This window comes from Simochromis diagramma, unplaced genomic scaffold, assembly GCF_900408965.1.
Source record: "Simochromis diagramma unplaced genomic scaffold, fSimDia1.1 OVJJ01000343.1, whole genome shotgun sequence".
Taxonomy (NCBI): Eukaryota; Metazoa; Chordata; class Actinopteri; order Cichliformes; family Cichlidae; genus Simochromis; species Simochromis diagramma.
The window spans coordinates 6,624,868-6,651,942 of record NW_024386831.1 but is presented as its reverse complement, the minus strand read 5'-3'; the positions used below and the strand labels follow the sequence as shown (position 1 = coordinate 6,651,942).

General features: G+C 39.5%; 1 protein-coding gene across 2 annotated transcripts in view; it reads left to right on the top strand.

Annotated features, from left to right (window-relative positions):
• The window catches only part of ramp1 (receptor activity modifying protein 1), a 59,068-nt gene that overhangs the window by 15,733 nt on the left and 16,260 nt on the right, over positions 1-27,075 (top strand). The window contains exon 2 of one of the 2 annotated variants that reach the window (XM_040027725.1): positions 19,033-19,171. In XM_040027725.1, coding sequence (XP_039883659.1) covers positions 19,033-19,171 — 139 coding nt within the window. The remainder of the gene's footprint in view (positions 1-19,032; positions 19,172-27,075) is intronic. The other variant, XM_040027726.1, reaches the window with a different exon arrangement.

Here is a 27,075-nt window from a genome sequence, read left to right as displayed (position 1 = left end):
GCATTAACTTAATATTAAACTGGTAATAGGTATTCCTGTTACCGCTTATTTGTGACTGGATCGAATGTCTCATATACACCCTCTTTTTTTTCTTTTACCGTTCGTTGATAGTGTTAGAACAGGAAGAGTAAGCTTTGTATTTATAATGCGAGCTCTGAACTCGTGTCAGCTTTGCTGCGTTCTTTAGTTTGACCAAACGGCTTCCTTGGCCTTGTGCTCAGCTGCGTTGGTGCTGTTTGGTGCCACATTGTCAGATAACTCACAGAAGTTTGGTAGAATTTCCTGAAGTGTGTTTTTAAGAAGACTACAGCTCTCAGTGACTGCAGTGTAGGTGGCAGGTAAAGTGATGAGAGCAAATTGTAAATTGGTCCAGTGTAATAAAAACTGAGGTGAAGGTCGTGTTACGAAGACTTCAGCCATATGGTTTGCAACAGCAGTTGTCTTATCACAGACTTTTATTACTCTGCTTTATAAATCATTAGATTAAAAGCTCACAGATGCCACAAATTATAAGAACACTTACTTATTTTTTTAGTAAGCAAAGGTTAAGAGTTAAGTCTTTCTTATCACAACAGTGTCCAGCTGAACACTGAAACAGTTGGAGCTAATGTTTCGTCCTGGAAAGTAGTACTTCTGCTCTCCAAAAATATATTTACAAATTTATGTGAACCTTTTATGAGTCATTATTAAGTGATGATTAAAATAATTCCTGTTCCTTCACTGGGCATTGCTTCTGACTGTTAAAGACTATATTCAAACAGCACTAACAGTATTCTCTTGATTTTTAACTAAGAGTAATTAAGTCTCACTTTGCTTACTTTGGTATTATACATTACATCCATGAAAACCTTGAACAATCTTGTTTATGGTCCCCACAAACAGGATGAATGCTTTAAGGGGAATAAAACGTTTGATTACACAGCACATGGACATCCAACAGTTAACAGTTAAAAACCATTAAATCCTGTTTTTCATTATTATTTTTTACTTTTTGCTTCACAGTGAAAGCATTTTTCATTTTACAGATTTTTTCTTCACATCGCAGCAGGAGTTTTTGTATTTGATAGCTCTGCATATTAATCTATGGAGAGTCCAGACTATCAGCTCTTCCTGCAGGGAGTTCATTTTTCAGAATTTGAAAATAAAGTGCGAGGATATTATTTTCCCTCTTTTACTGTCCTTTGGTGGTACTAAACCAGAGCTCAGGTAATAAAAACAGGGGGAAACCCAAGAGCTACATCTGAGACTTTACAAGCCTCAGTTATCATTTTAAATGTTAAAGTTCGTGACAGCACAATAAGAAGAAGACAGTCGGGCAACATGAGTGAGATCCTCTTGACCTGTGACTCATAAATAGCTCCACATAACACTTCACGTTTTGTGTGTCAGATTTTTAAATCAGTCTTAAAAATCTTATATTGGTTGGGCTCTTGAAACTCTAAAATTTAAGCCAGTGTACTTTTTCACATCACTTTATAACATTAACGTGAAATGTTCTTGCATCGTTTTTCTACATGAAGGATTCAAATTGTGAGCGAGCGTATTTAGACTGAAACTCTTTTCCAAACCTGTTCAGTTTGTTTCCTTGCAGTAAAACATAAGTGAGAAATCAAAGCTCCCAAGCACAACATGAACATGGCTTCATGGTTGACAAACCTGATATTTACTCTACTGCAACCACTCGAGACGCCTAATCCAGACATTTTTCAGTTGCTACGTCAGCAGGTGCAGCAAGTGTATGAGAGCTCAGGGATAACGCTGATATTAAATCTTCAAATAGGAACATTTTCAAGTTATTACAGCTGATGTTAGTCTCCTATCTGGCATTTAAAAATGTGCCAGTAATAGCTTAACTATGTTTGGAAAAGTCTTCTCCCAGATGGAGAGATGTTTCCCTACAGACTGACTGAAAAACATCATCCGTATTTATCTCTTGCTGTGTTCAGATATACCAGTCAGTGCAAGTCAACTGGAACTATTAAAAGTTTAATAACGCACATCACAAGCATGTAATCTGAAGCCTGTCATCCCTGCGCGAACAGATTACAGGTGTAATCTGAGCATCTCATAAATTTCGAAGTCAACCCTTGCAGGTGGATGATAGATGCAAGGAGGGGGAGAACATTTAATGTTGGAAAAAGGAGAAAACAGACTAAGAATTTGACATCAGCTGTAAAATAAAGTCCCACTCAAAGAGCCATCGGGCAGCAGGATAGAGTTACTGTAGGTTATACATGACAGCACTTTACTTGAGCCGTTATACATTATGCAGAAGAGCCCTGGACTCTGCAGCATAGAGGAGTATCATATTAGTTCAATGAAATTACAACTTCTATAAATCCAATAATCAGCTTTCTCTCTGTCTGTGAAACAGACTCGGGCCACATGCTTGAGCAGACACGCCGGTGTTTTTACAGCCATCCTTCATATCACAAAGACAACTTGTTACATTTTTTATTCTTTTTTCACTGAAACTGTGGAAACACATCATTTCCACTGAAAAAGAAAGAGATCTCAGCTGTTTGTAGGAGCAGCAGTGGCCTTCACTGGTTCTGCTGCGGGCAGAACAGCAGAACTGGCTTAGTATCAGCTCTCTGATGGGGTTACAGAAGAGGAAAAATACAACAACTCTGCAATGTTTTATTTAACTTTACATATTTTGCTTTGAATATTTTGGCTAAACCCTGCTGCCTGTACTTTATTAAAGGAAATAAATAATAATAATAAATAAATGACAATACCATCATGCAATTACCGGAAACAAGACTGTCAAACAAATCCTGTCTCTATAGACAAACTGACAACTGAGAATAAAACCACATTTCACTCACGGTGTACAAATATTACTGCGTACTTTTTCAATGGATTTGCTAAAGATCTCCAAAAACTCATCTATAAGCAAACACAAGACTGTACTCGTTCACATAAAGGTTGTTTATAGTGCAGTCTGGAAGAGTCTCTGCACGTCTGCAGTGACGCAGATGCTCAAAAATGGCAAAAGTGATGCAGCGGTGCCATCGATGAAGCCAGACCCTACATCACGCTTCATTTATTACCTCAACAAATCCTTTCCCTACAACATGTATAATCTGAAGTAGTGGCAACGTCCATCTTCTTGTTACAGTTTAGGAACTTGCAACACTGTAGCTATGTTTGATTTGGATCACTTGATGGGATCACCAGTGCATTCAGACAGGGATTAATTAATGCAGATAGCATCATGTTTTTACTAAACTGGGGTAAAAATAATCCATAGGCTGAAATGCTTTAACTTCACACTTGTTCCCCAAATACTAACCACAACAATGCGTGCCAAAACATCACTTTCATACGGTGGCCCTGAGAGGCCAAATGGACTGCAATGTTTAAGTGTGGGATGGACTGTTTTTACTTACTTAAAACTGAACTTAAACTGAACTGAACTTAAAGAACAAAGAGAGGAAAAACAGAGAGAGACTGAAACGTAGGCCCCTGGGCACGAGTTTGTTTCCAAGTACATAATGTCTTTACTTTCCTCTGTGTCTCAGTGTTGAACAGATACTTGGACAAAACAACAAAAGGCAGAAGATTTATGCCTCAATTTGGTTTAAGGGCAGAGCAGGAGAACAGACAATTCTGTGGAGGTTTCTTCATCGCCTTCACTGCAACATAATCTACAGCTGTACATGTTACAGCCTCTGTAAGCACCCACATTCACCCCAGGTAGGTTACACAGTCAGAAACAGATGGGTTTTTGTTTTTTTGAAAACTAAAATAGTTTAAAAATATATTTTGCAAAATTTTGAATTATTTAAAATGCAAATCAGACCAATATCAGTAGAAGATTTTGGATAAACATTTTTTGTGTGTGATCAACTATTAATCTGTTAAACCGACATGAGGAAATAATCCTGAAATATTTTCCAAAGGCGAAACATGGAATAAAAATAGCGCGACAGGACTCACACATAGCAGCAGCAGCTCTGTGGTTTAACTTGTGCTTTTGCCCACTTTATAAATCCTCCACTGCAGCACTGAAGTGGAAGAGTGGTTTGGTTTTGCAATCTGCAGCCACTGCTCAGATGCAGCGTGAACAGCCAACACCAAACCCCCGCCCCATAAAAAAGAGAAACAAAATCCAATCAGTCTATAAACTACAGACTAAAGATAGCAGTTTTCCATGAGCGAGTTTATCCCTCAAATCCCAAATCGACTGCTTTGCATTTCAAAGCGGGAAAATAAACATTTTGATAAAAACAGACAAGAATAAAGCTCATGCCTTTGGGCGCGTTTGCACCTATTTTCATCCACTCAAAGCTACGGTAGTTTTCCAACTTTAAATTGATGTTCTGGCATCACAAATGCCAGAATACTGAGTCAGTAGGTGGAATCGGGGATGCCGTGGGTAATCCAGATATCGGTATGGAAAAGTGTGCTAAGCCAGATGCGACTATGGACCCGTCACCTCGGTGTATGATGAGATTTACATGATCTTATTAAGAAGTCCAAAGATGACGTTGTATTAATCAGCTTATTAAATGTTTGGAGCTTTAAGCACGTTTCGCGGGACGAGGAACACTGGTGCTCTCCATTTTATTAATGTTTTAAAACACAAGAACATTTTATTGTCATCTAATTTAAATGCTAACTATCAGTGAACAGACACCCACACGGGGTCAGTTTATGTTTTTTATGCTTCAGTATGTTCGGTGTGTGAATTTCTGTCTTTTTGTTGCACGTTAAACTTGCCTGCAGTGTCACAGTGACGTGTCAGCACCATTAACCTGTTGTTGTGAGAGACTTTTCAGAGTTTTGATTGCTTAGCCCAGTGTGATTTTGTCCTCATCTATTAAAGAATGATACAAAACAGTAGTTTTAGTTTCGATCAAGACTAAACGGCGAGAAAGCACGGTCGACTTTACACTGAGTCAGGTTATTCAAAGTTGACTTGCCTGCTGAGAAATCACTCAAAGCCGTGCCCTAAACCTAACCCACCAACTCCCAGAATACGTGAGGACAAAAGGCTAGGGTTACCAAAACTGCGGCTGTTGCTCGCAGCCTGCAACAACTTTCTGCTACAACACCTTCACACCGCACAGAGATCTGTAGCATGAACGCGTGTTGATGGCTAAAGAAGAAAAGCTCATTTCTTTTGTTGCCCCCTCCTTCTAAATTATCGTGACAGGGCTACAGCCTTTATCTCCTCCTCGGGGCTTCACCAGCTGCTCACCTCTAATCAAACCTTCTGTGACACTCACTGTGTGTGTGTGTGTGTGTGTGTGTGTGTGTGTGTGTGTGTGTGTGTGTGTGTGTGTGTTTATCACCTTTCTCTCTAAAGTCATTCTGATGTGTTGTATAATTGCATTCATCCACTACAAGCCTGCTCTCTTTTGTTTGTTGGCTGTTAAATGCTTTCTGCCTCTTGGTGCTTCCTTTTGTGTCTCTTTCTCTTGACAGCCTCTCTAAATCACTCCACAGTACACACACACACGCACACACACATGCACACTGTGTAGATTCAGCCACACCGAGCTTTCAATTAAAAACCCAAACTATAATCTGTTCTTTAACCTGTAACTCAAAGGGGCTTCATTTTTGAGTTTTTTCAGTCACATCAGTGTTTGCTGTCAGCGTTTCCTCTCGAGCGCATCAGAGGCAGCCTTCGCTCTCGCTCATACTCAGTGGCACGATTCCTCCCGAGGCTCAAAACACCGATTAACGCTCCCGATTCTCCTCTTACTCGCTCTGAGACCTTGGTCATTATAAACATGTCCTTGTGTGGCTGCTTGTTGCTCATCAGCCGCGGCCACTGCTTCAATGAAAATAAACAAGCAAACCGGAGCTTTAATACATTTCATGAATATATTCAACTGTGACTCATTATATGCTCATTAGTTTCACTGACAACACAGATTGTTCATCTCAAAGTTTTTACAATCACTGTGAGCTTATGTGCATATATTTCCCAGCGTGCTCTGCAGTGAGGTTACAATGTTGCAGTGTTTTTGCAGTTTTTTCCCTTTAAATTCAGTTCAGTTTCTTTGCAATGTGTCAGAGATATGTAACTGGAGCACCAGTGGTATCATATTTGATGTTATAGAATAGAATAGAATAGAATTCAACTTTACTGTCATTGCACATGCACAGGTACAGGGCAACGAAATGCAGTTTGCATCCATCCAGAAGTGCTTTAGCCATTATATAGATATATTACAATATATATTAGCAATAATATAGATATGTAAGTATATTACAGAAATGGGTCTATTATGGTATGTTATAATGTACACGGTATGAAGTATGTTATGAATATTCTATAACTATAAGTATGTACAGGCTGTAGTGAGTACAAGCTATGTACAGGATATAAATATGAAATAAAAAACTATACAGAAATATGAGATATACAGTTATACAGAAATATGAACTATGCAAGTTATAAACAGTTGTAGGATTAAAAATGATCGTATGTACAGAATGATTATCAGTGTGATCTGTCAGCCCTGAACCCTTTATATGTTACTGTTTGTTTAAGATAAGTAAACTGTGAGTAATAAAATGCACAGAATACAAAATGTAGCAAAAATGATATGAATTCAAACTCAATTTCCCCAAATTCCACTCATTTTAAAGCCACCTCTTACAGGATGCTTTAAAATGATCGCCACACCCCTCATGCACTGCTGCACTGTGTATAACTGCTCTGGTAAATAGAAGTCGATCCAAGGAAGAAGAATATGTCTTTATTCTTATGTCTTCCTGTTATCTGCCCTTTGTTTTTTGTAGATGTAATGTGTTACTGTAGCGTTCATCCGCTCATCCGATTGTTGTGTGCCGTTTTTCATTAATGTAGAGTATTTATTGTGCGCTATTACCGAAGAGGCCCGGCCAGTCTGAGCAGCCCTTTATCTGTGATGAAAGCCCGGCTCACTGTAATGACTAGCTGGTGACAAATGGAACTCAAGTTGACAGAGCTAAATGTGATGGGCAAATGCACACACACACACACACACAAGGACACGCACGCCTTTTAAATAATTGCAACACTGCAAGGTGTGCATGAAGGTGTCAGCCTGACACCTGGCAGAGCACTCAGCCAGCTGTCGGCATTACATCGATTACACCAAGAATGTGTTTAAAACTGCGTGGGGATGGATACTTAACCCCAATAGTTTCCCACTTACTAACCCTTTGTAACAGAGTGTGTTGAAGCTGGCAGCGTGAAAGAAGAACTGATATATTTCCTTACAGCAAGTGTAAGTCCAGAGCGGATACCACGAGAAATGAACCAGCAGGTCACAGAGCCTGTCTAAAGGACCAGGCAGGAGCTATCTGGTAGTTTTAAAGCACCTTTTTACATCTGTGGATGCTAATCACACATTTCAACATCAAAATGAAAGAAGAAAATGATCATAGGCAAAGAAGTCAGATGTAGGCCTGATTGCAGACTGTGAACACGCTCTAACAAGACTGTTAAAATCCATAAAAGCAGAAGATGCAAAATCAATAAGCATTTCATGGAAGCAGCGTACAAGGCCTGCTCTGATAGAGGGATATGAACCAATTTCTCCCTCCATCTCTCTGAGTGTGTGCATGTGTGTACACGCATTAGTGTTTATTAAACACCTGACTACTTTAAATGCAATCAAAGTGGTTCTTACATGGGATAGATAACAATCCCTGAAGCCTAATCCCCGTGATAAAAATCTCATTAGCCTTCACAAATCGTGTTGTTATGAGGGAAACCATGCAGTTATTTATCACCGCGCCTTGTTGCCTGGCCTGTTGCTGGGCATTTAATATGGTTTGATAAATCTATGGGGGACTATTATTTACAGTGAGGGAGCATAAATACAAATAAATCTAATTTATTGACCACTTTTCATGATGTTGAAAACAGTGATGCAGAGAGCTTAGCCTGAATCCACTTCATTATATCGGCGCTCATATGAACCACAAATCCATATAGATCTCCAGGCAGGGGTTATCTAATCACATTAATCACATCGAGTGTAACGATAACAAGCACATTTTTCTGATTATTTTCATTTATTTATTACTGCTAGTTTTCCCCTGTTTATGCCGTATAATTACATCCGAAAAGAACACCAATAAAATATTCAGGCGACGTGTTTGAGCTGTTTATTTTTATTCTGACAGTAAGTTCGGGGTAGGGTCCTGTTAGCTCTCTACACAGAGTAGTGACTGAGAAGCACAAGCACGCTGTGTTTTACTGGAGCTGGAGGCTGAGTGTGATGCTTAACAGTAACAGATCTTCAGTGATTTCCTGTTTCTTTTGCAGAAAAATAGTTTAAATATGAATATGGAAATGGACAATGGTCATTTATATTCTTTTCTTTGTCATAAATGTTCTGTTTTCCTATGCTCAGCTAACTGGTTTGCTACATATCGTCCATGATCGTGGCGTCAGTTTTCTTATCTAAATTCAAACGTTCGGGTTTAATGTCGTATCTAAATGTTGGATTAATACTATAAGAAGAACTTTAACAACCATAAAAATGCATAAAATAAAGTAATGATGTAACAACTGATGCAAAATAATAAGTAGAACCAGTCGTAAAATTCTTAAATTATCCTCAAACTTAACAATAGAGTAGAAACAAAAAAGCACTTCAGCCTCTTTAGGTTAAAAACCCAGAGACTTTATTAAACCCCTAAATTGAAAGCACTCATGAAAAGCTGTAATTGTTTGATGTGAAAATTGAAAGCACTTTGTACGAAGCCACTTTTGTAGCCTTTGTGTGTGTGAGTGTGTAGGAGGGTGTGGGAGTGGGTGAGATTGTGTGTATGCATCTATTTTTCTGATTCTTCAGCTCTTTTTTTTTTCTTTGCTGCTGTGGCAGCTTCAAGCGTTGATAACAACGATAAGAGTACCTGGGAGAGAAAGAGGGGCTTGTCGAGCTTCACGGTCATCTCAAGTCACTGCATTGTGAATGGGGTCATGTGTACGTTGCGCTACGCTCGAGGTTTCTCTGAAGGAAATCATTCCTCTGTTGTTGTCTCTGTCTCTCACTTCAATTATCTGAGAACTTTCCAGGATGTTAGTTCCTACCCTCGAGGTCTCCAGCTGTCTGATTAGGACAGAGAGGTGGAGGAAAGGACTAATTTGTGTGTACGCGAGTGTGAGTGACAGGGCTAGAGGCGAGGCCGTAACAAGATGTAATGACGGCGGCTGATGTATCGCTACCGGCGTTCCTTTCTGCTAATTCGTCACATACTTCACGCACTGCTCGCCAGAAAACAAGCAAGCAGCGATGACTCACTTCATCCAGATCATTTGTATCCAGCTGTGGTAAACAGCCAATTTTATACATGTAAGTACTCCGCTGGCTTTGTCGCCCTATTGTGTGGTCTCAAAAAGCACTCGCTGATCAGCTGTCGAACATAAAGTGGTAGGTGAAATTACACACCTCGTAGCACATAAGCGCACAACCTTCAGGGTTGGCATTTTGAATTTTCACATCACTGTGGCCAACGTGTGGAAAATTGCTTTCATATTTCATTGTTGTTCTCTGAGACCTATAATTTATATCACAGGAATACAGTAATGAAAATGTGGACTCCACGAGTCATTGGTTCTGTATAACACATTATCAAGTAGATCATTTCTGTATTTCTGTTGTAGAGCTGAGATAAGTAAGTTTAGCTGAGGGACTTCTTAGTTGTATATATAATTTCATACAATGTATCACATATTCATTTAATGGAAATATGAAAGCTTGGTAAAGCTATAGATGGGCTGCCATTAATACAACAACATCACACCACCCATACGATGCTTTATCTGTCACACACACTGCTAATTTACTGACTGGGAAGGGGATTTTTTTTCCCCCCCACAAGTTTGGCCTGTGGGAACATGTTTGTTTGTCTTTGGGGGGGGGGGTTTATGTACATGTTCATAAACTGGCCTACTTCTGTTCAACTATCTGTATTTCAGGCAAAGTAAAATACAAAATCAAGAAGTGGAGGAGAAATAATTTCTGCTTCAGTGCAAACATATTGCAGATTGCTGCAGGTAGTTGTGATGAGGTCAGTAACTAACTGAGAGACATAGAGACTAAAACAAACAAAACAAAACCAGATATATTAGTGGCATCTATTTCAAACTTTGCAAAACATCAAACAAAGTTTGTAATTTTTGCTTTTCTAATCAGTGATGTCACAGTCATCTTTTAATAGCCAATCACAGCTGACTAAATTGTTTTTGTTTTTTTTCGGTTACTTATCATTTACCCGTGTATGCATGGCTTCCATGTCCAAATACAGCAGGGCTCACATGTTTTTACGTGATTCTTAATTAAATAAGCTGGTTGTTTTTAAAATATGTGCATGTCAGAACGGTGGCCACAAAACAACTAATTAGTGACGTGTGAGACGTCTCTGTGGGATTTTAGCCTCTCAGCAAACATTCATTTCACTGTCCACATACAGAGACCTGCATTCAAAGCTGTTAAAAACTGGCTTCTGATTTTAATATTACTTTTCCATTTGCTGTATCACTGTGGTTCTGGTCATGTTTCTGCCTGCAGAAAAGGGAACACGCATTGATTTTTCTTAGAAGTTTACTGAACTGTGCTACCAGAAACATTCTCTAAACTTTCCTAGTGAGAACAAAGGCACAGGAGCCGCTGAATGTGTGTGCTTTTATAAAAATATGTATAAAACCTGGTTAACTTTATAAAATCTAAATTGAGCCGTCAGATAGGTGGGAAGAGAAACAGGCTTCTGTTTTCCTCTTATCCTCCACTGCCCCCTGAACTGAGATGATTCATGAATATAATGTGCTTTAAAGTCAAAGAAGTGGGTGTTTTGTTATTAAGCTGGGTTATGAAGCAGCACTGGTCAAAACAAAAATTCTGAACAGAGGCCAAAGATAAAGACTTCCTTCTCCATGAATCATCGCTGAGAAAATGATGAAAATGAGACAGGAGGAAGCAGACAGGAGCGACAGAGAGAAGAATGCCCGTCCATTTGTGAACATCAGCTCTCGCGATCTAATTAGTCTTCAGGCTGTTGACGGCAAACATCTGGCTGCCTCTCTCGTGCCTGTTTGTCACTTCCACACGGGAAGAAAACGGCTTCATCCGTGACTCAACTCTGTCCTCGAGGAATCTTTTGCAGAACATCTGCTATAGCCGGTGTATCAAGAGTCCATCATTCACAAAGTGCTTTAGCTGGACTTTAAACCACCTGTGTCCTTGTAGCTGTGCTCATCACGTCTGTCACTTAAAATATTGATGACTGCAAAGATAAAGTGACAGAGCTATCAAATATAGAGGTTCTTTGCACAGATTATTTGGAAGTAAAACCAAAATGCTGACCCTTATAGTAGCTTTGCATGGTTAACAGTTAAAAAAGAATCATTATTTATCTTATACCAAGCCTTTGTGCAGCTTTTCAGTTGATTCAAAGTCTGAAATAAGCTGGTTTAATCCATCCATTTGCTTCAACTTTCACAGTTGTGAAATTTCTTCTGCAGCCAAACTGGGGTTTTGGTTCATTTAAAAAAAAAAAAAAAAATCCATAAATTCATAATTATTCTTGATTTCTTACACCGCAGGTTAACCTGCACTGTTCCTGTCAGCTGTAGTTTCTTATTTGCATCACAAACATGTGGGAACACTTACTAAAACTTGCAGAACAGCTGAGGGGGGACTGAGACTACGTCCACACTAGGCCGGATAGATTTGAAAACGGCGTTTTCGTCTGAAAACACTCCGCGTCCACACTAGCACTTTTTTAGTCGTTTTCAGAGAGTTGTGCGTCCACATTGAAACAGCCGAAAACACTTACGTTCCAGTCCTGTGCATGCGTGAAACGCAAGAAGATTCGGCCTGCCTCATTTCCGTCTGCTGCTTATTTACTTTCCGGCTCTTTGAAACGTCGCTGCAGAATGTTGAGGAAAAGCAGCGAGTTTTTTAAATGCACTAACAATGAGGCGGAGTTGTTGCTGATGATGACAGTCACATTATTACTGACAAATACACAGAGATACATAAGTAACTTTTGGTCTGTCACAAATAAAATTCACAGGATGGCGATAAGATGAAGAAAGTATTGCAGGGCTAGTATTGTCCCACGCTCACAGGCATGCTTTCCAATCACAGGAGATCAAATTGTCTGCTGCAGAGGCCACAGCTGAAACTTTTGAAAATGCCCCCAATCTGCTTCATCAAGCCATCATCAAGCATTGCACTGAATTTGCATTTTACTCCCAGGAGCTGCTTCCTCTGCCAAGCTCTGCTGCTGTGTGTACCACTGCCGGATGCTGCCGAGGAACATGTTAGTAATTCATGAGAAAACAACCTCTGACTTAACAAAATGCTACAGATTACATTTTTATTCATGCTTATTTGTCGTGGCTGGTGGTTCCTGGTGTTCATGGTTTCTAATGTGGTTTGTTATAAAACTATTTGCAAACTGTGTCTAAAACTAAAATGGGATCATAGAGGATTCTGTGTAATGTTCTGGAAACATCTTGCACTGCAGGGAGATTTTTCACATCCCAGTGAAAAACTAGTCTTCCACTTTCTCTCATTCATTAGATGTTTTAAAAAGGAAATTTTCCACAGCTTCAACATCTTTTACATTCTGGGAATGAGTCAGAGCAGAAAAATGAAATAAAAAAGTCCAATTCCACAGACAACATGTTTTGAAGTGTGGCTTCATCTATATTTAGACATTTACTTCATCTGACTAGAATATCGTCATCTGCTCCTGCACTCCTCTTTCTGTGTTTGCTTTGAATGAAGGACCTGAATTTTTCACCGGTGTTCTGCTCTGTGTTAAACTATCTGCCTTAATGTTGCATTAATTTCCTGCTTGATTCCCACATATTGTTTCTGCGTAGCTTCAAACACTGAAATATTTTGCAGTGTGATGGAACAACAGCAGATTGTGAACTGTGAAGCTAGACGTCAGGACCTGTGTGTTTGGGCATTCACTAACATTTCATATGTGAAAATTCACTGCTGTGAGGAAATCTGATGGTCAAAATCATAACTGTGAAGCACGCAAACACAAACACAAACACAAACAGATACATTCTTTCAGCAGTCAGTTTGTGAGATGCAGCTCCTTTGTCTCGCTGCAAGGCTTGTTGTTAGTGTCTTTCTGAATTTAGTCACTTATTTATCTTGCATGATGATGAGCACGCAAAACAGATTATAAATAGATAGATAGTTCAATGCTATCTCTCTCGCACACATAATAACACACATAAACAGAGCCTCCTGAAGCAGCATGGGATTCTTAGAGACAAAGAAGAAATAGTGGAGTGTTAAAGGTCAAAGACACTGGCATGCACATGGAAAACTATGCCATCTTCTTATGTAGTAGTTACCCTTACTAATTAAGATCAACAGCATACTTGCACCTATAACAACATCCTTAATTCATGGGAAAAGACATTTCAGGCCGCTTCACTTTAAATAATCCCAACTCAGACGAAACAAACTTTTCCCCTTAAACAAGAGGAATGATTGAAGGAAGTAATTACCTCCATCAAACAGGAGGAAATTACAGGAAGGAAGGGCGAGTCAACACGGTAAAGAAAAAACTTTTTTACAATCAGAAAATCAATTTCTAGAAATAAATTTGTCTCCAGCGTCTGCTTCTTGTCTGAGGATGGAGGATAAGGTGCAGATGTGAAAGTCTAAAGGTGGCATTATTTTTAGTTGCAGCTCGAAATCAATACGTGGTCGCTGGAGAAAATGGGAAAATCTTCAGTCAATCACGACCTTTCCTTCAGATTCATCATGTTCTGCCTTTGCTCTGTGTGTCTGGAACATAAAATTGATTTGACAAGAAGAGGTACATGTTAGAGCAACAGGACAGGGCATCTTGTGTTAAAGAAAAAACTTTTTATCAAAGACACTTTGGGATATTTCAGTCCAACTATTTGTCAAGTTACCCAAGAAAAGATCAGGCAGATAAATGTTATTCCAAGTTGAGTTTGTTTTTCCATTGGACTGGAAGATAAATGTAGAGTTTCCACACGACCAGGGAAATGCTGATATCTTCTGTTGCTACATTACCAACCACTCTGTTTCTGGTTGCCATCAGAGAAGAAAAGGAACATCATCTTTAGCTCACGAGTGTCCAGTTTGTCTCAGTTTCAAAATTCAGTGGCAGCTATGATGAAAACAATAACCAACCAATGGCTGATGTAACGGATCTTTTTTTGTGTTGTAAATTAAAAATGATTTTCCCTTCTCCCTGCACAGACCTGATTCTACAATAACATCATCGAAAATCATCCTTTCATCCCTTCATATTTACTACAGACACTCAAACTCCCCATCACTTGGATGTGAATCATTTTGGGGCACTTACTCAAACTAGTTATCCTCAACAGGCACTTGTGTGGATTCACACCTCACTTTTGTTTAAACAATGAAGGCAGCCACTGTAAATGGTCACAGTTTTGCTTGTTGTGCCAGTTCCTCAGTGGAAATCAGCAGCAACCCCGTCCTCAGTACGGCATCATGAAGAATTATGTAGATGTTGGACAAGTGTGGAAAACACAATTTATGGCCAACGAAAGCATTCATCATTAATAAGGGGAGTAGGGAGTAGAGCCACCTTTATTAATCATAGTGGAAAATAAGGGAGTCCAACATGTGGGAGTCACACTTTGTGATCCAGCGCATATTTGTGCTTAATCTATTTTTAACCATAACAAACTGGTTTTGTTTTATAAACCTAGCAATAACTCTGTGCAGAAAATACTGAAATGGTTGCATTCTGATGCTTGTGTTCTGTTCTGGTCAGTTTGAAGTGTTGGAATTACTGTCAGGATGTGATAGAGAAAAAAATATGGAAAAATCTCTATTCCTCTGTTTCAGCCTCCGTTTCTTCTCTCTACACCATTTCTGTCTCGCAAACATGTTCACTTGATCCTACTCTTTGATCACCATCTTTGAATCCGGTCGTGTGAGCCTTTTCATCCTCTTTCCTCACAGCGGGACTTTTAGTGTGAATGTACACAAGCTGTTTGCTCATATTTCCTCCACTTTGTACAGATTTGTTTTTAAACCATCCTCATGATGATACTGTGTAGTGCCACAAAGTCCCTTTGCTCTGCACCAACAGACAAACACTGACACGTGTAGTTGTAATAAATGTCATGCGCGCAACCCACAGTTGCATTTTCCTTACAGCAGTGTAAGATTTATTCCCAAGAGTATTGTTACAACAAAGAAGCAATCAACCAATCAATTGTCTTACTTTTTAAGTTTATTTGTAAACTTGCTCATTTTGGATAGAAAATAATTAAAGTCTCAAGTCTTAGTTTCTTCTGAAGAAGCTATTCTGTGGAATAGATCGCCTCTGTGTAAAGCATGTATTTACTGCCATTATCAGACCTTTTTACCTTGAAGGCTTTTAAAGATAAACAGTCGTACAGGGGTTTCTTATTTATTTTCACTTCATATCATTCATGCAGATGATGAGCTAATATTATACTGGGAAAAAGACAGCCAGAAAGCATCCTACATCGTTACAGAGGCAGATGCTTACTAAATCATGTCAACCCAGCTCCTCCTGTGATGGCAGGAACTTCAAATAGTTGAAAAAAGACATTTTTGTTCTGCCGTAGTAACATTTTGGGAAAGGCTCTGTTGCAACAGGCCTGTCAGCACCGCTACACAGAGCTCTAAAAGTCAAATAATCAAAGAATCTTAAAGTGGACCCTGAACTCGATGGGGATCCAGGGTAGCTGAATTAGCGAAGGTGTGATTTGTGAATACTGAGACGACTCGCAGCGCTGTTGTGACCAACCTTTAGACGCTCCAACGAGACTTTGTTAAGAGAACGCTGAGTCAAATGCTTCCCCAAAGATCTGCCACTTGAGGATATTCTGAAGACACACAACGTTCCTCTTTACAACACGTTCTGTGCAACTGGCCTGTTTGTTTGTTTGTGTGGGTTGCTGGGGGTTTGCATCATGCAGTGAATTCTCCTACAGAACAATCCTGATTTGTTGTGCTGCCATCAAGGTGTTTCTTTAAGATAAGCAACAAGGCTTGTGCTCATCTTCATGTTTTTTGTTCATTTTTGTGGCAGTGTTTGTTTGAGTGCTTTGAAAAAATGGAACTTATTCTCTTACAAATAAACCAGTTTCACTCCTGATGTTAGCAGAATACAACCAGTCACCAGTCTAAATCACCTGTGGGCTCTCCTTTGCATTAACTAGCACCGAAACAACAACCAGCTGCCCAAAAACATCAGGTGTTTAATTGTGATACTTTCTGGTATTTTAACACTAGATGTAAATTAAAGCTGTGACTTGACCTTAATATAGTTTCCATTTATTAATTTCAGATATTCTGAAGCACACAGCGATGTAAGATCAAAAAGTGTTTGCATATATCTAAAAAAATTCTGTATTGTTGTTACTAATGAGTCCTAATAAGTACACTAAAATTCACAAAATGATTTGTCCACTTCACAAAACTCCCAGAAGACTCCAGAAGTAATAAGATTTCAGCAAGCTGCCAAAGGAGGGATTAATAGAGACGAATATAGAAGATTCACTGGGAAAAGGAAAACAGCTGAATAGAAATGAAGGCGGTTGTAATAAGAACGCAAAACAAGACGAAAGGTGATAAAAGGCTTAGGGAGTGAGTAAACGCTGGAGGGAAACAGGAAGAGGAAGAACGATGAAAAAGATTGATTTCTGTGTCGTGATAATTCAGTATTTTCTTTTAGCAAAATACCGCCGTGGAATTTATTGTAGAAATATATATTGTTTTCTCTTTTTTAACAGTTAGTTGTGCAGTTTTGTGGGAGACCTTTTAATGTGAAAATCTCCGTCCTGAGACATGACTTCATTGGTAGTGTCTACCTTTAAAAAAGAGACGTCTCTATATGCTGGTCAAAGTAGAAGGTTATCGTGTTTAAATTATGCATTTGTTATTTTCGGGGAGTGAGCGCTAATAATTAGTATTATGAGTAATTATGAGTAAGATGTGCTTTAGAGTGATGTGGGTGTCACATACAAGTTGGAAGATCAGTAGAGAGTGTCAGAAAAAGAGATGGGCAGTAACGTGTTAAAAGTAATGCGTTTGAGTATCGAGTAAAGTAAGGGATTACTATTGCAAATAATTAGATTACTGTTACTCTCCCATAAGCACGCTGCGTTAGTAAACCGTGATGTTGTTTGTGAGAGTGTCTCATGACAATGACGTATGAGCAACAGACGTGTGTAGATCAACAATAGATAATATGGAGGAGTACGGATGTGTGGAAGTACTGACATTACTACAAAAACATTAGTCCCCTGTTCACTCTGCGTGGGAGGAAAACTTCTTTCTACAACGAAAAATTAAACTTCAGATCTGAGCAAGCTCCATGCACGCTGCCACGGGAATGTGAAATTCACAGAGAAACCCCCGGATCCCCCCACTGACATGACCGCTGCGGCACCGGGCAAACCTCCCACTCCTGCTAAACAGGTGGAAATAGATTTAAGAGTGACAGGACTCAGTGCTGCTGAGCCTTTGATTTTATTTGTTTTTGCTGTGTTTTACTTGCATCTGTTTGAAAGTTTGCTGGAAAATTTGCAGAATTTGCTTGATGCTTAAAGTTAAAAGATTAAAACTAATAAAACAAGTTTTGATTCAACCTTATATGATGGGTTATGCTGAAAAAATTAGAATTGGCCTGAAATGTCTTGAGGTTGTGTGTCATGTTTTTAAAAAGCAACTAAGTAATAAAGTAACTAACTGCTTTTGAAAATCAGTAAAGCAACGATAACTTTCTTTTAGAAGTAATCAGTAATAAGTAACTAATTACTATTACAACACTGGTCAGAAAGAGTTCAAGTTGTCAAGTTTATGACTGTGACGAAAAAAGAAAGCTGAAGCTGTCAGATATGTAAGAAGAACACCTTAAAAATATAATATTATAAATTAATGTAGTTATCGATTTATTGTCGGTTCTACATTTTTTACCTTTAATGGCCTTCGTTGGTCGATACATAATTACTTTTACGCCCGAACTCTAAAGTCTGTTTTTTATTCCTAATACTTACATTCAACAAACCTTCCAGTTTTATTCGTCTCTGTTGTGACTGATAAAAAAATAAAAAGCTGGGGCTTCAACGTTGCAACAACGTTGCAACAAATTGAAAGTCTTTTTTTTACTCTTGCATAACAAAAATTTACAAATCTGTGAAAATGCTGATATTTAGCATCTCGTTTGCATTTTCAGCCTAACGTTTCTGAAATGCAGCGTGTCACTGCAGGTGAGGTTTTATATTTGACCTTGTGACTCTTCACCCTGTTTGTTTCTGAGTAATTTGGCTGAGTAATCTGAGCATTTACACCCACACGGGCAGGGAAATAAACAAAGGTTGAAAAGTTAACTAGTGAGGTGTAAAAGCACTGATACTCTGAATGCAGAGAAATTACCAATTTCCTTAAGCCCAGAGCTTTTATGTGGAGCTTACCACAGCTGCAGTCTTCTCGCATTATTCTTTTACGACATGTCGTTTTTAACCGATACTACTGTATCTTGAATGGGAGTTACCAAACATCTTTGCCATCACATACTTTCTTACCTGCGTTACATCATTTGTCACACAGTCCTTCTGTTAATATGTCAAAGTGTCCCTCTCAGCATCTGGAGCACTCTCCCTCATGTCTACCAAGAATTTACCGGAAACGTTGGTGTTCAGTTCGTCTCGTCTGTCTCTCATCTGTCTGTTTGTGGTTTTGGAGGTCTTGTACGGCAGTGATAAAGCTTACACTGTGTCAGCAGACTGTCATCTTCAACAGATGGGGACATGGATCAGTTTGCATTGATCCACAAAAGGTGGCAGCAGTCACAGACACTCTCTTTAGTGTTGCCCTCTGCCGTCATCCCGCTGCGGCCAGAGCTCTTTGCATTACACTTTTTAAAAGTTGGAAAAAGTTGTTAGCCCTGCACTGAATTATGCATTGTGCTGCGATCCAACTTACATTCAGCCCACTTTCCTTCATTATTCTAACGGCGTCCTTCCCTTTTCTTCCCTCCCCTTTCTCTCAGCAGCGTCTCAGTGTGTGTCAGCGCTGGGCTGCGGACCTCACTACGAATACGCTATTGAGGATTTCTGCCTGGGCAAGTTCAGACTGGACATGCAAGAGCTGGATCAGAGACACTGGTGTAACTGGGAGGACACAGTCGAGTGAGTGGGATAATCACAGTCTCATGCACACATGCACACAAAGAGAGAGAGAGAAGCAGCCAGACACGAATGAAATCTGTTTTATATTCACACTAACACGAACAGGACATGGTGACATTTTGGTGAGGCATTAAAAAGCAATTTCATCCTTTTTTTGTTAGGTTTTATCCACTTAGAGCAATAAAAATGCTTAAATTGTCACTGTGATGTCTTCCAAAAAGCCTTGGTTTCATTCTGTTATCACCACACAAAACACATGATTTTTTTAAATTAATAATCCTCCTGTGTTGTTTTTTTTTTTAATCGAAACAATAAGGCAGCGATACATCGTTACATAAAAAATCTGTATATTTGTTCATCCCTCACTTGAGCTGTTGCATTTTTTTCAGCTTTGGTTAGAGTCCAAAGGCTGATTATGTACTGAGTGAGAGACCACAGAGAAGGACAGTGAGTTGGAAAAAGGGATTCAGAGAAACAGTCTGAACAAAAGCAGCACGCCTCTGGCATAAACACAGATCTTTTTGTGCGTGAGCAAATATTATCTTTGTGCTCGCTGCAAAAAACGGCAGCATCATCACAGCTTTTCAGATTTGCTTTTACAATTTGAGAACATAAATTACAATTAAGCAATCACATAAATACCCCCCCACACACACACACACCTCCCACCTGACTGTGTTTTAAGAACATGTTTGTATTTAAAACGGTCAGCTGTCTCCATCAGGTCTGACCTTACTTTGCACAAATAAACTCTATTTTCATACCTTCATCTGTCTGTACCTGTGATAACACTGAGTAATTGCTGAGACCTGGCATCTTAGAAATAGAATTTAGTTTAACAACGGAAAAACTTTTCAAACAATTAGATCTCGAATAACATTTGAGTACGTGTCTGATGCTGCATTTGCATTTGCACTTGCACGACATGTAGTGAGAAGACTGTGCCAGGACGCTGTAAGTAGTTTTTTATTAAAATAATAAACTAAACACATCCAGGAACATGTTCAGTACTGTGCAAACGTCTTGAAAAATCCCTCATTTCATTAGATTTTGCTTCCAAGGAGCCAGACTTTCTTCTGATGGTCTTGAGTAATAGTTCTCCAGGATTTGTGAAGGAGTTTTGGACATATAAAAAGTATAAAAGTGGTCACAGCAAATATTTACTGACCTTATATTCCATGTGTTTGCAAATGCTTCAATAAATCGCTGCACCTATTGGCCACTTTTCTAGCAAAGTTTAGAGAAATGCGTGGTGACTTTTATGCAGTGCTGTATGTTTATATATTCAGATAAATGTTAGTTTAACCCTTCTGCAGGGTCTTTTTAGTGATATCACTGCTTTCCAAGGTCCTAGCAATAAATTTGGTCAAATTTATCTGGATGTAGAAGTCATTAAACCGTAGGGTTTAAGTGCGTGCATTATCAAAGATCTCAGGGAGACTTAAAAACCAGATAAAAAGCATGTAATTATCAAACTTTTCTTCTGTTTTTCAAAAGGTTTGCTCTGTCGTGATTAAATGTGCATAACTTTTCCTTCAAGGGTAAACGCAGGGTTTATTTGCCAGTAATGATTTATGTGTTATATCATGTCAGCATTTAATTTAAGTTAAAAAAATAACCTTATTTCTTTAATCTGTAGACCTTGTTCCACATACTCGAGAACCATGATGTGTTTAGTAGACTATCTGAGCTCATTTAAACATCCTCATCTTGCTGCTCTACAAGAAATACACTTCAAAGGTTACTTCCACACGTGCAGTTCATCAGTTCATCGACGCTTGTGTACAAATACTGGACAACTTTGTAAATCCCAAATAAAAAAAGGTTTTATCAAATGTATGTAGTATTTAATTTCTCCATAATTTATATATATTTTTTGGTCTGAAACAAAACAGGAAGCGGGAAAAGCAAGAAAGGAAAAAGAAAAAAAAGGGAATGACGGACCGAAATGTCAAAAACGGTCCAGCTGAGTAAGAAAGGTCAAATATCAGGACAGTCGCTCCCCTTCGAGGAAGTGCTGCGTTCGGGCAAAGATTCCTCTGGAGAGTTCTAATTCAGTTCCAATGACATTTTGTCTGTGTGTGTGTGTGTGTGTGTGTGTGTGTGTGTGTGTGTGTGTGTGTGTGTGTAGGGGCAGTTGCATGGGGCTCCTTCCTACCACTCAGTGTGCCTCAGCTGTTAAAAGTAGTAACGTTCCTCAGCTATCTTGTCTCACTTCTGTCCTCTGCTGTCACAACTATCACATCAGCCGGGGTTTATACGCGGCTCCCACCGCATCGAATACTTAACACTGTCCTTATGTTCACTGCAGCATACATTATTAAATGCCTCTGCGTATTTTCCTCACAATACTTCTATTAGATGTCTGAAGCTTTCGCACAGGAAAAAAAAGGCTCAAAGGCCGCCTAACTGACTTTGCATGCCCATCTATTTCTGCATTATGGCATAAATTTAATTAAATACAGTATTTCATCTTTATTTTATCTTTACAGCTGTCTCCTCTTTCATCTGCTGGAAAGGGGAACAGCTTCTTTTTTTATCCCTCATAACTACAGTCAAATGTTTTTCTATTTCCTTCATTCCCCTGCTTCTTCCACAATCCCTTCTGCTCCATATTTTAATGTGTTTTCCGTTGCTCCCTATCATCCCTTTTCCCCGCTGCTGTATTATTTGCCTCTGCAAAGTTGCTAATGCTATATTGCACGTCCTCTTTTGGTTAAGTAACATCTCAAATACATTTGGTATCCCCGAGTCCCTCGTGCAGCTATTTTTGTGTCACAGCACTATTTGTTCCCCTGTCGAGAGAGTGTGCTGTAACGTCCCCCATCTCGTCCAGAGTGACGCCCTGCGCAGATACCGCATCATTGCTCAATAACACACCATAAATCAGAGACATTTTGAGGCTGGTGGAGGAAACAGGTGCATTGCACGATCCATTGCACCGATATCACCGAGCTGCTGTAAAAGCTCATCAGCAGAAAATCCAGTCACATCTTTGCATTCCTGATCGGTCTGCAGTGTGTGAGATGCAGCCGTCACCGTGTGATCATTTTAAATAAGATGACCTCCTGACACAAGACTTTTTAGGGAGGTGTGCTTAAATAAGCGTATTTTCCACAGGAGCCAGTTTGATTCTGTGAGAGTGACGGTAACAACACTGCCACAGAGCCAATCAGCAAGAAAATGCTTTTGCAGCCTTTGCAAGAAAGAACGAGATAATTGAAATATCTGAGGCGCTCGCATGATGTGACCTTTACTTTTTTTTCCCTCCAGCATCGTAGCGTTCAGATAAACCTTCTGCATGCATTTCACGAGATTTTCCCGTGTACTAGAGATAAAACTACAAGTTTTATCTTCATGCTGGCAAATCGTAAATATTTTACAGTTTTTGAATTAATGCTGTTAATGTTTAGCATCATTAATATTCTTTTTCTTCCTACCATCCATCTGCTGTGTTTCTTGGGTTAGTCAGCTAATCGTGACACGTTGATGCATTGCTGTGCTCAGTGTAGCTTAGCATAGCCCCCAGCGTGCACACACTCTCTTTCTTTCACTGTGCAGACATTTGTTCTGCAACACTCTGATAATTGATTTATTTTGCTAGAGTTGTCTAATCTCTCACAGCGTACGTCAGGGCCTGTGCTAATTTCTGACTATGCTGCATTCATGTGCAGCAGTTTAAATGTTGCCTCATAATTTGGATCTGCTCACCGTGTTTAATCGAATCTATAGCTCAAGTTTCACGAGTGAAATTCACGAGGTCAAATGTGAGCGTCGAGCCTGTGCACGGTAATGACGTTTAAATGTTAAGTGCAGGACGTGTGGCTCAGTGAGTCCATTTAACATCCGCTGTCGAGCTTGTTTAGACACTTTCAGCATCGCTGCGCGAGGACAGGAAAAAGAACACAATCATCTCATCACTGCTGAAAGTTAAAAACACAAACAAAAAAACTGTAACGCCTCTTTGCCCCCAAAGAATTACAGCTTGCATAAAACAGAGCAAAGAATTGGAAAAGGAAAATAGGCAACCTGGTTCCTCAGAGGCAGAGGAAAAGACGCCGATGCTTATTTGTACACCCAGAACGACAACAGGAAGATGCAAAAACAACAACGCGCTTTTAATGTCCCCACAACTAGAGGAAGTGTCAGCGGCACCGTCAGTTTATCAGCAGTGGGATCTTTAATTGAAACTAATCAACTTATTGTGCTACGTGATGCCCTGCTGTGGTTTTGTGCATTTCGCTGTCATGGTGGTTGTGTGGCAAACTGAAAAGCAGAATGCTGATGAAATGAATCATTTGGCCTGCCAGCACTCAGGTATGAATGAGACACTTAGCAGATGGGGAAAAAAATGACACGTCCACGATTGCAGATGGGAGGCTGATGGGAAGACAGACATCCAGCGGAAGACACGAATGATAACGTGTCACCATCCATGTTCAGTTTTTTCCATTTTCAAACACTTTGATGACACCACTTTAAAAATTTAGACGCTAAAAGATTCTCTAAACTGCAAAAAAATGCAAATCGTTCTGATTATTATTTGGAGTGCTCTGATAAATGAAACTACATATGTCATTGTTCTTTCTCTCATTAATCCTTGCACAAAAATCTAATTAAAGCTATGACAGCGTTTTATAATTATTCAGCCTGTGGCCCTGCTGGAGCTGCTTGTTGTGTCTCCACAGAAAACACTTGCAGCAGTCCCATCATATGAGCTGCGATCAAAAGGCTCAGCATCTGTAAAAACTGAGAGCCATATCTGATTCAAATTTCGCCTCTTTGAGGTCATCTCTCGGTGTGCCACGGAACTGCTTCCAGCAGAGCTGCTATTTTTAGACCCCTCCATGGAAGTCTCATCCTGACCACCTACATGTCAGCATCTGTAATTTCACCACGGATCAAAACACTGATGCTGAGGATCGTCACTGGCGATGAGAGCTGGATCTCTGGCTTTCATCCAGAGACCAAACAGCTGTTTTTACAGGAGGAGGTCTGCAGTGTGCAGTAATAAAGATGTTGCATGAAATTGAGATTATAACTTGGAGCCTCTTCATTGTTTTTCCCACATTCATGACAGTATGCACAGTGGATTCGTCCCCTCAGGGTCGCACAGTTGTGCTGTATCAGCCACCTGGACCGTAGCTCATGCTGTCGCACGAGGGCAGCTTATGTTAGTCACAACTTTATCTTTCAATTGCCAGACTTTGCTTCCTGCAACTTTTTCTTCCTCCCTAAAATTAAACTCCAGTTTAAGGTCACGATGATCCAACATGCAAGTGGTGAGTATTTCACTTCCTGGCGGGAGAACTAAAACAGCTGTTCACAGATGCTCTACGAGAAAGCAGCTCACACTACTTGTAAGTGTTTGGTCTGATAACTCTTTAAAGCCAGATGTGCTCCAATTATCCCACACTGCTGCCCAGTCTGAGCCACGAAGGTTTATTCTGTTATTTTTCATATTTCACTTCCATCTCATTCAGCTGTGAAAGCTCTCGCTAAAGTTCTCATAGCTGTTAGAGCCCCGGAGCCTCTGTGAGGTCAGAGTACCACAGACCCCTTAATAATACACATGACAGCGGTCACTGCCTACACAGAGGAGATGTGCAGCTACGAGGTCTTCACCTGTAAAGGCTGGACTGTAAGCTGCAGATTATACGCTGTGTATTTCACACCAAAGAGCCATTTAGTGGAGTTTGGTCTGTCACGTCCTAAACAATTTAATCAGAATGACGTGTTACTACGATGATAATAGGATTGTTATAAATTACTCAAGTGAAAACAGAAGAACTGTTTAATGTCACGAGGCAGACGACTCTTTATTAAACATCTATAACTTGGCATTGATCTTCTCAGCAGGCATGACAGAAGTGTTTTAATCCAAAGACCAGAGTGATTTTACAACACAGTTTAAGCAATTTACGTTTATTTGTCCTTTTGGAAATTTCACAACAATATAAGAAATGTAACTACAGCAATAAAGACACTAACAACAAGATTGTGTTGTTAGAAGCTGTATATGTCTATCCACATCACACTTTCTCAGTATAAACACTGTAATCGTTTTTTTATAAATGACATCTGAGTGCCGTAACAGGTTTTCTAGAATGCTGGTTGTTGAATGCAAGCATCCCTCTCAGGATTAGCTGTTCATTTTTCTCAGTCCAAAACCAAATGAAGGAACCGTTTAAAGGCCTTTTGGCGGTAAATTAAAAAATACGAGTGTGTTTATCCTCTAAGCGTCTAAGTGCGAGAACAGTAAATGGTTTTGAGTGACAGCTGAGCAGGGAGGGTTAATTAATCACAACCTGAGGCAGACACCATGTGTTTGTTTACGAGCTCGCTGAAATGTAAGACAAAGTATGCGCCCATGCTGTTACACGAGGAGGACAGATTAGCATATTGCTTTTCTGTGTAGAAAACACAGAACATGTTGTTTATGATCAACCTGCAGTATTAAGGCAGAGGAAATTCATGCAGTTATGTTCCTAATCTCTCGTCTGCAGTCTGTTTTTATCTCTTAATCTAAATCAACATATGAAGGGCCGTCTTTGATCTCACCCTTGTTTTTTTAAACTGCGCATCTATGAATCCATCTGCAAGTACCACATAATTTCTGAGTGCTTTCATTTCCTTCAGCTAGGAATCAAGGAATCACCATGTAGCCTCCAGGCCTTGTCAAGTAAAGCATGATGAAGGTTTGGTTTTAGGGAGGCCGGTAAACTCTTGAACGTCACTGCTTACACAGCCCACAATTCATTATCCGCGTGGCTCGCTGTCACAGTTAAACTGTATTTTCAGCCAAAACAGACACTTATCATCGCGTTAAGACTAGCCTGAAGGCTTAAATGTAACTTGGCACTTTAAGCCAAACTGCTGTGTAAGTTTTTAAAGAAGAAAAATGTATCCTCCTGTCTACACCAGAAGTCATTGTTTTACCCACTCATCTGGTTTTGCTTTGAGCAGCAGACATTACTGAGCTAGTTCCATACTATATGGTGCTATATTTAGTTGGGACTGAGCGACATTAGCAAACCAAATATGTTAAACAGTGATTCAGTTTATGATTGACTACAACTATTTAAATAGAATAAAGTGCTGAAGAAGCTATGCAACTATTACTACTAAAACGGTTGTGGGTTCAAGCCCCATACCGGCCATAAAGTGTTTCGTGGCAGTTGTGAATTTTTCCAGTGATAATGTGATGAAATTAAAATCAGTAATAGTTGCTCAAAAACACAATCTGTACTAGAGTCACCTGCTAATTGGAAGGTCAGTGGTTTGATTGTCTCATCTGCATGTTTTCGCACAGATTTTAGACAAAGTGCTTCACAGTAAAGGTAAATAAATTTGTAGCAGAAAGCTCTTTGTACACTCAGCAAGCGTAGAGAAATGCCATAAAAGCATCAATCCAAATAATAAGTGTGACCACAGTTGGTTTTTGTTTCAGCTTTTACTTGACTTCTAGTTACTCTTTATGCAGCTTGTCCTTTATGTTTAGTTTGCCCAGCGTTCCTTTGGATCAGTGTAGTCTGTTCCTGCAGCTTAGTTCCTGTTTTACTTTGAAAGTTTCTGTCTCTGGTGTTTTGCTTTGTTTTATTTCCTCCCCTGTGTTTGACATTATTGTTTGCATCCTTGCTTTTGTTGAGTATTTTTCATCACCTCACCTCATCGGGAAGTGGAGACAGGTGGGGAAAAAACAATGTGTATAGACATTTATACACATGTGTTTTTCCCATGTGTATAAATAGTCCTTCCCTCTGTCGTTGTCACAGTGTATGTTAATTTACCAAGATTTTTTTCATCCATGTACACCTGTCACTTTGGATTTTTTTTTTTGCTTTGCTTTCATTTCACTTCACTTTCATTTAGAGTTTTATTTAGCAGTCTGCGCCCCGGATCCT